Source organism: Vollenhovia emeryi, unplaced genomic scaffold (assembly GCF_000949405.1).
Source record: "Vollenhovia emeryi isolate VEMERY1.0 unplaced genomic scaffold, V.emery_V1.0 DF939184.1, whole genome shotgun sequence".
Lineage (NCBI taxonomy): Eukaryota > Metazoa > Arthropoda > Insecta > Hymenoptera > Formicidae > Vollenhovia > Vollenhovia emeryi.
In genome coordinates this window covers 710,288-724,719 of record NW_011967182.1, presented here as the reverse complement: position 1 = coordinate 724,719, position 14,432 = coordinate 710,288, and the positions used below count along the sequence as shown (strand labels likewise).

The 14,432-nt window shown below is 34.9% G+C and overlaps 1 protein-coding gene across 4 annotated transcripts; it reads left to right on the top strand.

Moving 5' to 3' along the window:
• Positions 1 to 678: 678 nt before the first annotated feature.
• On the top strand, positions 679 to 12,507 carry LOC105562733 (E3 ubiquitin-protein ligase Nedd-4). 4 transcript variants are annotated; one of them, XM_012013786.1, is made up of 16 exons: positions 679 to 800; positions 1,872 to 2,077; positions 4,545 to 4,742; positions 4,852 to 5,012; positions 5,376 to 5,529; positions 5,669 to 5,784; positions 5,859 to 5,985; positions 7,518 to 7,667; positions 8,356 to 8,403; positions 8,488 to 8,764; positions 8,847 to 8,905; positions 9,024 to 9,089; positions 9,167 to 9,396; positions 9,469 to 9,590; positions 9,667 to 10,306; positions 10,487 to 12,507. In XM_012013786.1, the coding sequence occupies exons 2-16, from the start codon at positions 1,925 to 1,927 to the stop codon at positions 10,587 to 10,589; spliced, it is 2,604 nt and encodes an 867-aa protein (XP_011869176.1). In that variant the 5' UTR covers positions 679 to 800; positions 1,872 to 1,924; the 3' UTR covers positions 10,590 to 12,507. The 4 variants fall into 4 exon arrangements, with proteins under 4 accessions (XP_011869176.1, XP_011869175.1, XP_011869178.1 ...); XM_012013785.1 differs by having other exon boundaries at positions 681 to 800; positions 5,364 to 5,529; XM_012013788.1 differs by lacking the exon at positions 7,518 to 7,667 and having other exon boundaries at positions 686 to 800; positions 5,364 to 5,529.
• The last annotated feature ends 1,925 nt before the right edge of the window (positions 12,508 to 14,432 follow it).

Genomic DNA, 14,432 nt, shown 5'->3' with positions numbered 1-14,432 from the left:
AGAGATGTAGGAAGAGATACAGCCGATGCGTCATATCGCTGTCGTTAACTTCCGAGTATTATTTCTAAATTCTACGCAAAGAAATCTGTATCAATCGATGACGAGCGAGTTGATAAGAGATAGAGCAGGGAGAGAGGGGAGAAGAAAAATGTACGTGAATCGGACACGAAGTAAACGCTGAAAGATCTGAACGATAAGTACGTTGGGAGGCGCGTTTAATGCATTTCGATAGCTTCCATTTTAGGCGGCATACAAATTTGCATACGCGAAATTGCTAAGTAAGCTACAGCTCGAGACGGTTAGGTAGACAGTAACGACTGCCCGTCCACCTGTACACACGGCGAAATTATCGCCGTACGATAGGCAGCCTTTCGCGTGCGTGTTGCGCGTTATCTTGGCGATGATTAACGATACCGCCTTATCTAAAATTTTAACATTTGCCGTGTGTTAGTGATCAAGTGAGCCCGAGGACGAACGAGCGTTCACGCTCGTTTCCTTTTCCGCAAAGATCGTGGCGTCGAGTGCAGAGATCGGTGCCGAGATGTGACTTATATACGAGTGAACCGATCGTTAAATCGATTAGGAAATTAAGCTGCACCTATAACACGGATGTTTTAGCTTCGCAGTTTTGTTCTCGCCGAAGGGCACACAGCCGTTTCTTGTTTCTGTAATTTTATTTATTTTTTCTTCGTATACATATAGGAAGATTTATGTGTCAAATGTAAGCAGGGAGACTTTTGTCGTTCCACAGAATTGTATTTCGTGTGTCCAGCCTGTAATCAGGAACTTGGTGCAATTATGTAGGTAGACTTGGAAATTACATTATTACATAACGGGCGCGTGGAAAACAATGAATTGCTATCTGATTTTGCATAATAGATAGAGCTATTAGATAGAGCTATAAATTATATAAGTTGCTCGTAAGATCTCTATTATAATTACCGTATTTGAAATTCTTGCGTGCGTCAGCGCGCAAGAATTGCCTGGCGCCTGGCGTAAAGTGTGAACGTAACTTCTTAAAAATTCACAAACAATATATTAAAGATTCAATAGCATGAATTAATGACTACGTTTATACGTTACTAATATTAATTAGGGCTTAATCACGTCCGTAATCACAGCTATTGACGTAAGACGTTGTACAACCAGTTAAATCCGGTTTTACAACACCAATTGTTATTACTTCGTACTCGTTGATGAAGAGAGACGTGAACTTATAAATCCGGTTTTAAAGAAACGTGTTAACCGCGATGAAAGTATTTTGCTAAAAGCACTACGAAATCGATGATAAGTGAGATGACAGTTATTGAAATTACTGAATATATATCTCTCGAAATGAATCGTAACTTTCCTGATGAAATTCAATGTAATGTACAATCACTGCAAAATATAAGGAGAGTTTAAGTACTCTGTTGAAAAGTGATAAAAACATTATGAATGTTTTTCGTTATCAATTTTTCAGGGAATGTTAATTAAACACGTTAATTGCATCGTCAACGTCAAAGGAAATTATGTAAATCTGCTGTATTTCTTTGACACGATCAAAATTTTTTTGAAGGGGGATAGAATAACACCTTTTGGCTGCGTTCGAAAACATCGCTCAAGGTGCATTTCAATACTAGAGAATCTATAGTTAATGTCACGCGTGTATGTGCGCACACTATAGACTTTTAAAGGGGAAACAAGTCAGGTAATGTAGATATTTATACGAGATTAAAAACGTGACGATGAAAGTGCACTTTTCGAAAGGATCTTGATGTTATGCGCAAACGTATACGCCGTGGAGTATGCACATAATAGATTTCCTTCAACATAGTTGGAAAGTTGAGGTAATCCCAAGTACGACGTTTAAGAAAAACTGTAATGCACAGAGTCGACGAGTCCGAGACCAGTGACGCTGAAAGACATAAAGAAAGAACGAAAGATGCCAGGCACCCTGACGTATCCGATCTACGCTGGCGTCGATTCACTCCCGTCGAGAAGACGCGCCCACACGTGGTCCACACAGCACCGTTCCGCATCACGTGTGATGGAAGTCAACGCGCAACTTGGTCGAGTGTCTTTGTCGGAGCCCGCGGTGAGATATTGACATACGTGTATAGAAACGGAGGAGGAAGGGGAAGAGACATATAAAGCGTCGTCTACAATAGGTGGAGTAAGCTTGGCGTAAGAAGTAAGAGTAGGAGTAAAGAAATGGATCATTTCCATTTCCTACTCCTACTTCAGCTCTGACGCTTACTCGCGGCGAATTAAAGCGTAGTTCGACCAGTGCTACAAATATTTAAAAAAATTATGTCTATTCTTTAGCTTTTACACTGAAAGGTAAAGGTTAGGTTTTCTTACTTCTTCTTACTCCACGCTTACGCCGGTTATTGTAGACGACGCTTAATGCAACCATACTGTAACTAGTAGGTTCACTCCGCCAGTTGTTTCGTTTTGCGTCGATCCCTTCTGCGCATCCGACATTGCTCTGGGCAGACCAATGAGAGAGAAGCAACGGAGAAACGTATGCGAGACTTCTGCTCCGACGGAAAAGTTGAAAGTCGATTGGCTGAAAGCCATACGAATAGCCAATCAACTTGTAGCTCGTCTGCAAGAGCAGAATTTTCGCATACGTTTCTCCTTCGAATGCATTCGAGTGCCAGGTTTCCTGAGTTGAATCTCATTTGAGGCTTGTGTCCACAATGCTAGAACTTGGTCCAAGTTCTAGCTCCGAGAAATGTGTAGCCAATTAACTTGCAGCTTTAATGGAATAGTTGCAAGCTGATTGGCTACACATTTCTCGAAACTAGAGGTCTGTTCGCGTCGCATGCCCCGACGTGCTCCAGCTTGCGCCAACGACCAATGTCGTCACTTAAATCGTAAATAAAATGAGATGAACAGACCTTAGAATTTAGGTCAAGTTCTAGCCTGTGGACACAGGCCTTGAGATAAAGATGCGAGAATAAGCCGCCCGTGTTTGTGACTATTCAAACGTTGTTGAATTCATGAGGTCGTAAAAAGTTACGTAAACCAGTTATAAAGATACACCGTAATTTTCGTTGTTTTAGTCATGTCTTCAAGTGTGAACCGTTTCATAATCTTGAGATAAGAACAACTCTTTGCATTAATTTCCTTTCTGAAGACAGTGATTTTCGAGGGCAGTTCGAGGATAATTTTTTAAACGACATTTCATGTTAGAAAATTCCTGAAATATTTCTTCAAAAAAGTACACGCAATATTATTTTTTATTCAAAATTTACGCATGTATTGTGTAAGCGAAGCGTGGTTTTAATAGCGTAAATTTGTATTTTAAGGAATTTGCATTTCGCGCGTCTTTTATCGCTTGCAAGTTTTCTCGCGAAAACCTGGTATTTTCCAACGTGCCGCGTGTCTCCGCGAATGAATGATATTTCTATCACGAAAGGCAGGTTGTGCACTGCGGGGATCTAAGACAGATTGCGAATAATTTCGACGAGACTTCTCGTATTTACATCTCGGGCGCGATCGGCCCGCGCGTTTGCCGCTTTCTGAATATTTAAAAGGCGGGTTGGCCATCTTTGAACCCGGAAGCGGGCATGTCACATCCGTCTCGGTCGCGCAATAGCCGCGCGGAGGGGGGTTAGCGCAAAATAGGTTTCTTGATGGCACACGCAAGAGACTGTGAGGCCCGTTAAATAGTAAGGGAGAGAGAACGTGCGGTCGGCTATTAGGTACCAATCGAGCACACGTAACGTTAATGGCAGAAGAACATGTTTACGGTTACAATCCGACGGTCGGAGTCGACAGCGATTCCGTACGTAACACCACTTTGACAGCTTGACAAGTACAGGTTGGGTTCTGGGCGACCGATAAAGGCGCAACCGACGGCGACGTGGACGAGTGTTGCTTTCGGGCACGGCTGTTTATCGTCGCGACGTTTTCATTTTCCTCCTTCCGCGAGAGCGGCCTCGTCGCTGTTGAGTGTACGCGGTGCGTCTCGATCAGCGGCGCTTGTCGCGACGACGACGACGACGGGCGGGCGAGCGAGCGAGCGCGATCCCGCCAGGGGAAATGTCCAGTTCCCGACGTTAATCCCGAGTTACACCTGCAACGTAGCACAGTGCCCTAACGACGTCGCTCGCACGTGTCTTCCCAAATGGCGCGTTAATTACCGATTATAACGTTTCGACGCTCGTCGTTGTTGTGCCCGACACTTTTGGAGTCAACTTGGGTGTAATTGCTGGCGACAAGTCTTGTGCAATATAGTGCGATATTTGGGAAAGGCTTGTCTGCCATTGTGCCAATATGATAATCAGTCATGTCGTTTGATAGCTTCTTTCCGTACCGCGAAACTTGTGTTCTTGTTATTTAGCGCTCGAAACATCGTGGAAATATTTCGTGGAGAGGCATTTGTCGATCCCAACTAGGTCTCAGTATTTGTTATAATTTCGATAATATAAATTTTATATATATATATGTACATATATATTTCACACTTATTAATGCCGTCTCGAACACGTTCATCGATATCGGGACGTAATTTTGACGCCTGATCATGTCACACAGTGATTTTGTTTATTTAGAGAGACGAAACGAGCAAGTTGAGATTAAAAGTAATCGCTGGGCACCATTTAGCTAAGAAAGATATCTTTGGTGCGAGCGATCCCTATGTACGCGTGGACTTGAACACAATACATGGCGATCAGACGGTGGACTCTGCGCTTACAAGAACCAAGAAGAAGACACTGAATCCTGTCTGGGAGGAGGAATTTGTATTTAGGGTGAGTGGCGTGTAAAAAAGACCGGAGCAAACCAACGTGCGGAAAGCGCCACCACCGAGACATTTTCCATGCTGCTTCAAGGTTCTGAGCTGTTTTTCTTTTTTGACAGGTGAAACCAGTAGAACACAAATTGGTCTTGCAAGTTTTCGACGAGAATAGATTGACAAGGGATGATTTTCTTGGTATGGTTGAGTTAACATTGATTAATTTGCCAAAGGAACAAGAAGGTCGCGCTATTCCTGCTAGGAATTATGTACTTCGTCCACGTAGGTAAGTGTCTTTGACGATTTTGCTTGACGCTACATATTTTCCAATTTAGTTTTACACGTTACACACCTCGATCTGATTTACATTATTTACATCTCATTGCGATATATAAGTTTGGTATCTCACAACTTTCCACCGGTCCCCACCAGCGATAAGATGAATTATCAATTATAATTTCAGTCGCTTTACGTAAAATTTTTAGTGATACGCACTATGTACATAATTTGACTCTGTAATTAAAGAAAATATTTAACTGTATATACACTTTACATAAATATTTTATTGAAATTTGTTTGCTTTGTACTTTTTCATTTGCGAATGCAAAATATGAATAACTTATGAGGATATGGCTAGTAATCATTCCAGTCAGCGATCACGAGTTAAGGGAACGTTGGAACTGTATCATGCATACGTTTCCGACTCATCCAGTATTGAAAATGACAATGGAGACGTATCCGATTCAGGCGGATGGGAATTAGTACAGCCAGAGAGTAACAGTCCAGTAGAACAAAGTGCAGATGTATGTACACACACCGTTGTTAATAGTAACTTTGTATTACATCATACATTTCTTATGTACACCAGTTGAATGTATCCTTTGCGTACTTGTAAAATAAGAGCAACGCAACTAATAACTATTGTTTCAAATACTTTTGCAGATTACGATGGTTAATAGGCCATTGCCACAAGGATGGGAAGAAAGACAGGACGCCAATGGTCGTACATACTATGTTAATCATATAGCGCGTTTCACACAATGGGAACGACCAGAACCGTACGTGACAGCGTTTATTCCATGTACGATATCGTTTCGAAATGTGGCATTTGTATTTCAAAATGTTATTGTAGAGATACAACAGCGACGAGCGGAATTGTTGAGCAACGTAATTTGGATACAGCGGCTACCGAATTTCAACGACGGTTTCATATTAGTGCTGATGATGAAGGTAGACATAGGAACTCGGTAGTAACGCAGGTAAGTTCAACAGCGTGTTCTATTAAGGTTTCAAATTGCTACTTTTGCATAAACTCAACATATATAAATATAACATATGTTATATAAAGACTTGGACTATAATACTTGTATAAAAAACATTTTTTAAGCGTATATATAGGAGAACGTTGAGTTATTAAGTCCACCTTATAATCATGCTTTGTTTTGAATAGCTATTTACGTTATTGCTCCGCGTTTTTCGACATTATATATATATATCTGTATGTTTTAGAAAATGTTTAAATTTATTAGACTTATTTAGTTTTATGGAAGAAATAGGATGTCTTTTAATTACATTTCTAAAGAATCGCATCTCCCTGCATTAAAAAAAAAAATTAAACTTTCATAATAATATTCTCTGCTTTCAAATCTCCATACTGGCAGGCATTTTACTATGTTTTCTTTATGATTATTCATATCTCACGTAAGATATATGTGATCGTACACACACACGCACAAAAATTTTCATATGTAACGAAACAATCGTTATTTGCAAATATGCTGTATATCTGATCAATAGCGTATTGGTAAAAGAAGAATACAGGCATATCGTTTTACTGCACATCAACTTAAACTTGATAAAATTATTTTACTTTATGATGTTCCTTTATGATGTTGGCACAAGAATTTCCTTACATTTTTCCCAAGATTTATTCACTTTAATATTTCAATAACGGGTACGGATATATTTTGTATAAACATGTTTGTTATGCATATTTTTTTCACGTAAGAATGTGTTTAGAAATGTAGTGAAATAGTATTATATTCTGACGAAATAGTAGATGTATACAATATATAGCAATTTGGTATTAAGCGTAACTAATAGTGAATTCGGCAGCTTGCCCTAGTCTTTGAGTACGCACTAAGGCTTGTTTACAGTTAATTCCTATTAGCAAATTTGGTTGCTTGCACTAGTGCGCACTGAGTGCACACCAAGGCTTGTTTACAGTCAACTCTTATATTTAAGGATCGTATTAAATATCCCTTGAAATATTTAACCAATAAAACGACCTGTATAGCATCCATACGGATCATTTTTTGGCTAAATACCCCTAGAACATGTATTTAAGACAAAGTTAAATGTAAAAATTGTCTATAAATAGGCCTTAGTGTATACTCAGTGCGCACTAGTGCAAGCAATCAAATTTGCTATATATTTAAAGATCGTCTTAAATGCTTTTCAAAATACTTCTTAGCCAGTAAAATGATCCTTATAGCATTCGTACGGATCATGTTTTTGGCTAAATAATTTTGAACTTGAGATGACCATAAATATAAAAAGTAAACTTGGTGTGCGCTCAGTGCGCACTGGTGCAAGCTGCCGAATTTGCTACAAGATACAAGATTGTCGTGAAGCATAAGCAGCTTTTTATTCTTAATATATTCCTAATTAGTTAAACAACATTTTTAATCGCGTCCGCATTTCTAATTCCGGAATTCTAATTAGCATATCTATTCATACAATTCGTATGATTAGCATGCAGTATGTAGAAATTTGTGCATGTGTGTGTAAGGATGGTGAAGTTCTACGCGAGGACGATGAAGATTCGGAAGCAAGAGATTGTGAGGGTGGGGATCATAGGGGAGGGGGTATTGGGGATACTTCTTCAGACTCCGGACGTTCTGTCGATCAACGTGGCTACCTTAGCGAATCTGAAGAACAGGTATTAATATACATAAAGTTGTTATGTTCACTTTTAGCTGAATGTAACGCTTCATACGTATATATTTACATTTGTGTGCTTGCTGTAAAGTGAATAATAGCATATGTAAGTTTTATTTCATGTATCAATTCCATCTGACTCAACTCTGATAAAGCTAAGTCATGTGCATTACATAAAGACAGACACGTATATTCTAGTTTCTTTATAACTGTTTAGTTATATTTCGTAAAAGTATATGTTATTAAATGACGTATATAAAAGTATGCAAACATTTTTTATACATCTACAAAAGTTTCAGTTATAGTATCAGGTAGAATTTACAAATTTAGATTTTCTTTTGTCTTTGTAACATGATATTTTGTGATGTTATTTTTTATCAAATTGTATTTTTAAGTTATTTCATGCATTACTGCTTTACAATTGAATATCTGTAGCATGCTTCGTTTAGAATATTTTATTTTGAAATTTTCTTTATGTATTTAAAATTTTTAGCATGAATCTCTCATGTACATATAAAGAATATGTTCTAAAGTAATAAAGAAAGCTGTATTTAAAATAATTTTTACAAAATTATAATATATGCACTAGCTTATTGTATTAATTGATACATATATTATTCTCATTGTATTTTCACATACTTTATTTTATTGGGGTGTAATATATAAACGTTTTTACTTTATACTTACAGACTGATGATATCGACAGTCCGGCTGGTTCGAGACGTTCATCGGAGCAGGTATGTTTAATTATGATTTCTATGAAATATTATTCATAGTGTTAACTAATTTTCAATTTTTTTCTTTTATTGTAAAAATTTTAGATTGACATTCCTAAACCTACTCTTCCCGTATCTAATGATGAAGGATTGCCACCTGGTTGGGGCATGCAAGTAGCACCTAATGGTAGAATATTTTTTATTGATCACAATGAGAGGGCAACAACCTGGATTGATCCTAGAACGGGAAGACCAAGTTCTATTCCTAATCACATTGCACCATCAACAACATCAAGACCTGATTTAGATCAATTAGGACCGCTTCCAGAAGGGTGGGAGGAAAGAGTACACACGGATGGACGAATCTTCTTTATAGACCACAGTATGTGTATAATTTTTCATAAAAGTTTCACATTCAAATTATAATATTATATCTGGATATTTATTTATCTCTTTCGTTATAGATACAAGAACAACGCAATGGGAAGATCCACGCATGTCTAATCCCCAAATTGCTGGCCCGGTATGATTACAAATTTTTTTATATCGACCCTTTCTATATAGGGAAATATGTATATATTTCCTACATACATACATGCATATATGCATTTGAAACATTGTAAATTACTATTCTTTTTCAGGCTGTACCATACTCAAGAGATTACAAGCGTAAATATGAATATCTGAAATCACAATTGAGAAAGCCTGTACGTAAATGTTTATTGTTCATTAAATCACTTTTAGCATTGATATGATTATTATAGATATGTATATCTTATTACAGAATAATGTTCCTAATAAGTTTGAGATAAAAGTTGGACGGAACAATATTTTGGAAGATTCGTACCGTATTATAAGCTCCGTTAACAGAGTTGATATTCTAAAAACAAAATTATGGGTAGAATTTGAAGGAGAAGTAGGCTTAGATTATGGTGGCCTTGCAAGAGAATGGTTCTTCTTATTGTCTAAGGAAATGTTTAATCCATACTATGGACTCTTTGAGTATTCTGCAACGTGAGTATGAAAACTCTTAGTGCTCATAATATATACGATTACAGAATAAAAGTGATATATTTTTATTTCTAGCGATAATTATACACTGCAAATTAATCCTTGTTCTGGAGTATGTAATGAAGAGCATTTGAATTACTTTAAATTTATTGGACGTATAGCAGGAATGGCTGTTTATCACGGCAAGCTATTGGATGGTACGTTTTAATATATAGTAATTAAAAATCAGTAAAATAATATATGTATGTATAAATTAAACATTCCCTTTTTTAGCTTTCTTTATTCGGCCGTTTTATAAAATGATGTTGGGTAAACCAATTGATCTGAAGGACATGGAGAGTGTTGATTCTGAATATTACAATTCTCTTCTATGGATTAAAGAGAATGATCCCAGTGAATTAGAACTCACTTTCAGTCTCGACGAAGAAAGTTTCGGTCATACTTCCCAAAGAGACTTAAAGCCAGATGGTGCTAATATTCCTTTGACCGACGAAAATAAGGATGAATATATAAGTCTAGTTATCCAATGGCGATTTGTATCTCGTGTGCAGGAACAAATGAATGCCTTTTTGGAAGGGTTCAACGCTCTTATACCACCAACATTGGTGAAAATATTCGATGAACATGAACTGGAATTATTAATGTGTGGTATACAGCATATTGATGTGAAAGACTGGAAACAAAATACTTTATATAAAGGAGACTATCATGCAAATCACATTGTTGTGCAGTGGTTCTGGAGAGTCGTTTTGTCATTTAGCAACGAAATGCGTTCTAGATTATTACAGTTTGTAACTGGCACATCACGTGTTCCAATGAATGGATTTAAAGAACTTTATGGCAGCAATGGACCGCAGTTATTCACAATCGAGAGGTGGGGTACACCAGAAAATTATCCAAGAGCTCATACTTGGTGAGTTTTTACTCAAGAAAAGTAATTTATTTGCCAGTTTCCACTTGAAACTATTACATATTATATAACTATAATATATAATATATCAAAGAAAAATCGTAAAATATAATTTATCAGTTTTGCTTATTATCAATAATTTCTGAATAAATTATTGATAAACTGAATAAATTATTGTTTCAGTTTTAATCGTATTGACCTTCCTCCGTATAAAAGTTATCAACAACTCAGGGATAAGCTAGTTAAAGCAATTGAAGGTTCTCAAGGCTTTGCTGGAGTCGACTAGCACGAAATACCTTTGTTCATGATGATATCTGTAATATAATGTATATATTACATATACCTATAAATAGAGGTACACACAAAAAAAAGTATATTATCTTAATACGATTATCTATTTAAAGAATTCTCTGCACTTTAATGATTTTGTTGTCTCCTCAGTATGAGTGGCAACAGTAAATATATTGAAAATAATACGTTTAAAAAGTTAAATTTAAAAGTTGCTTAGTTTTTCTATAACTTTCGATAAGTCTTTTAGCATATACTACGCTTTTGAAAACACTTGTTATAATGAAAAATGTTTACATAATCTGATGTAGACTGTTAAACTTGCAGTCAGACATTAATTAATCCACTCTTAAAGACATGCCATATTTTTACTATTGCAACTATGGGATTTTCTGGGAGAAGTGATTTGGCTGCTGTAACAATGTGATATTATGATATTGATTTAATAATTGATTCTTTTTTTGTTAATATTAGAATGTTATTGATAAAAAGCAATTTGTGCAAATGGCTGTATATGATAAAATTATGACAAATTGTTTCAAAATGACATTGTACTAATGTGCAAATAAAATAAAAACACTCAATGTCATTCTGCGTCATTTTGCAACTCAAAAAGTTTCTTTATATAGATATACTTTTCTTTTTCCACTTTCAAATCACAAGATATTAATATAATGATACTTTATTGTTAATAAAACTTATTGAAATTTTCAATTGTATAAATACCAAATTTTGGCAAAAAGAATTACTTAACTTTTTCTTTAGTTAAAAAATTTACTCTCTAATTTTATAATGCATACTCGAAATAGACTGTTGTTTTGTGAAAAAGTACATTGTTTTTTCTAATGAATCAAACTTTCCTAGTATTGTAAATATGGATTATATATGTCATAATTTTAATTATATTTTTATGGCACACCAAACTATGCTTCTCTTTTTCAACTTTAATAGCATGCAAACTTTTAATTCCTCTTTTCCACTGTTGATTACATAAAGCTGTTTATGTCTTTTGTTGAAGAATAAAGATAAATAAACAGCTTGTCACATATTTTACATGCATACCTGCATATATATGTGTATAAACTAATTTATATTCTTTTGCTTTTATATATATGTTGTTCCTTTTATAATACCTTTTGATTATCAAATCATAAAAATAGCATTACATAGAAATTGTATTGTTAAAAAACGTATAATGTACTCCTATGATGTACAGAAGAATATAAACAGTTTTATAAACAGTTAATATAATGTTAGAAGAAAAGGCAAGAAATAATAGACACCAAAGCTAATAAAATAACATTTTTATTTCTAAATTTTTATTTCGTTTTGTGCTAATTGTAAGCAATACGAAATGAAATTATGCAGTTTAGAGTAAGTTATCGAAGGAAAATTTATATTTTATCTCATTAACATACTAAATAAGATATACAGAATTTTAACACTAATAAATTAATTTTTAAAAAGACTATATTGACCAACTAACAAAATTTAATTAATTGGTTACAGGTTATATTATTAATTTTACCTTGCTTGTTCTTCTGATTGTAAGTTATTAATGACTTAAGGATATATGTTGTACTCAGGAAGTATATTTTGTGCGTAGGGTATATTAGAAGGAAATTGATCACATTGTTTTCCAGAAGTCGAAATTGTTATGTATATTCTGTTAATATTCTGGTGCAACACAAAACTCAATAGTCTCGAAAATAATTTAAGTATTGAAACTTCTTGTTAATAATCAAAGATGACGAAATCAGATACGAATGCCTATCTTGTATATTGTAACATTTATTCGAATTAACATACATTCTGAAGGATATGGAGTTAATATAACATTCCATCCTGTTTGTACAGCTTATTTTATTGTAAACTGGTACGTCCCGTTAGATAATAAATAATATTGTCATGACAGAGGTTTTGTGGCCTTAAATTCCGGTTATGAAATTTCTTATTTTAATAAGTCTCTCGTTCGTAAAATCTAGATTTGTATGCAAAGTGCGCCCATTATTCGCTGATAAATGAATATCCTTTGGCATCCCTTCATCTTCATATTAGATTTACAGAGCGATATATACACACATATATATATATACATATAAGCAAGATATAAGCTTACATTTAATATGTTAGTATTTCCTAGTTTGGAGATGACAAGCTGTATCCAGTGTAATCTAATATGTCATGAAGTGCGTATAAGACCCTAACTTCATTAATGGAACAATGAACAACCAGCGCGCAGTCCAATCTTCGTAAATTAAAGTTAAGATTGGGTACGGAAGAAGATTGTCATTATGCATGTACGGTGCCGTGTTCTCCGAGTCTATCTTTCAAAACAAGTGTCTGTAAATTGACACTTTAAATCTATTAAAATCTTTACTTAACACGATTATACTTTTAAGATGTAACAAGACTAAATTTATTTCTAAATATGACGAAACAAGCGCGTGTGCGTGCATACATCATTTGATATACACAATATATACAATACAAAATTTACGATTTGCAAATAGTATGGTGAAGCAATAAGTATTACATGCAACTAACGTTAGATGGACTTGCAGAATATTGTCATAATGTAATGCAGACGATACGAGAGACTCGTAAATTTTTGTAATTAAATTTGAGTATGCTTTATTATTATAGCTTCTTGTATTATATTCCTGTACGAAAAACATCACAAGCACAGTGAAAAGGCAGTAGATGAACGATAAGATATCTAATGGATTTCATAATCGCGTTTGATATCCTATGTATCGCGCATAAATAATTTTATTAACAGCGCGTTGAAATTGTATTTACTTGTAAATCGATTATATCAAAAGAGGATTTAAATGTAGGTATTATTCGGTAGATATTCTGTTTGAAAATGACCGCATTTATGCTTCATCTATATAAATAGCCCGTAAAACTTAATGCCTTACGATAATTATATCACGCATTAGAATGTAACTACTTAACGTTTGCATTATTATTTACCGATGTAACGACACGTTGACTTTATTATTGCGTCATGTAGCTATTGTTTAACAGTGTTACACTTTATGTGTCTTTATCTACATATCTATTTTCACTACCAATGCCTTATTTAATTTAGGACGGAAGGAGACTTAATTGTTCTAAGCTAGCTCAATGTGGTACACAACACGTTTTGTTTACATATACTTACGTGCACGAACTGAAAGAAATGCGTGACTTAATTACGTTATATATTCATGTAAATATAAAAAAAATATATATATACGTTGTAATATATTATTAAAAAATGAACGCTTCTATACCGCAGTTGCAACAAGGAGTACATAAAAGATATGCTTACCGTGCTACGCCCTTGCGTTACGATCATTAATTACTAACGAAATACGGTGGAGTTTTCAATCATGAAAAAAATTTTAAGTATTAATATTATATTTAATGAAATTAATATTACAAGGTGAATTATGTTCTTATATTATATATATTGTGAAAAACTATACTCTATATGCAAATAAATTATATTAAAAAGTTGCACATTACGTGATTCTCGATATCCGCCACGACAGAAACGTTTTCAGATCTCTCTTGTGCCGATTTATTATTTATTTCTCTGTAATTGAATGTATCTCGAAGCAGGAAATAAGCTGAAAGTCAAGATATTATTTATACCTCGTTTCGCCACTATTAAACCTAACGAGATAACCGATAAATTGCTTTTTCCTAAGTTTACGAATAATTAATAAGACGATAATTTGTAGGTGTTTCTTCGAGATAACAGATTGGTGATCCGTGAAATATTTTATCGGCTCCGATACTGATTTCCGTTGTAATTGTTTCCGCATTCTTTCACTTTTACGCTCTTCGG

Bases quoted from the DNA above. Each gene is read 5' to 3' on its own strand.
- LOC105562733 (XM_012013785.1), top strand. From the start codon at position 1,925: ATGCCAGGCACCCTGACGTATCCGATCTACGCTGGCGTCGATTCACTC. The intron at 4,743-4,851 runs GTGAGTGGCGTG...CTTTTTTGACAG, and splicing joins AGGAGGAATTTGTATTTAGG to GTGAAACCAGTAGAACACAA. The intron at 8,906-9,023 runs GTATGATTACAA...ATTCTTTTTCAG, and splicing joins ATCCCCAAATTGCTGGCCCG to GCTGTACCATACTCAAGAGA.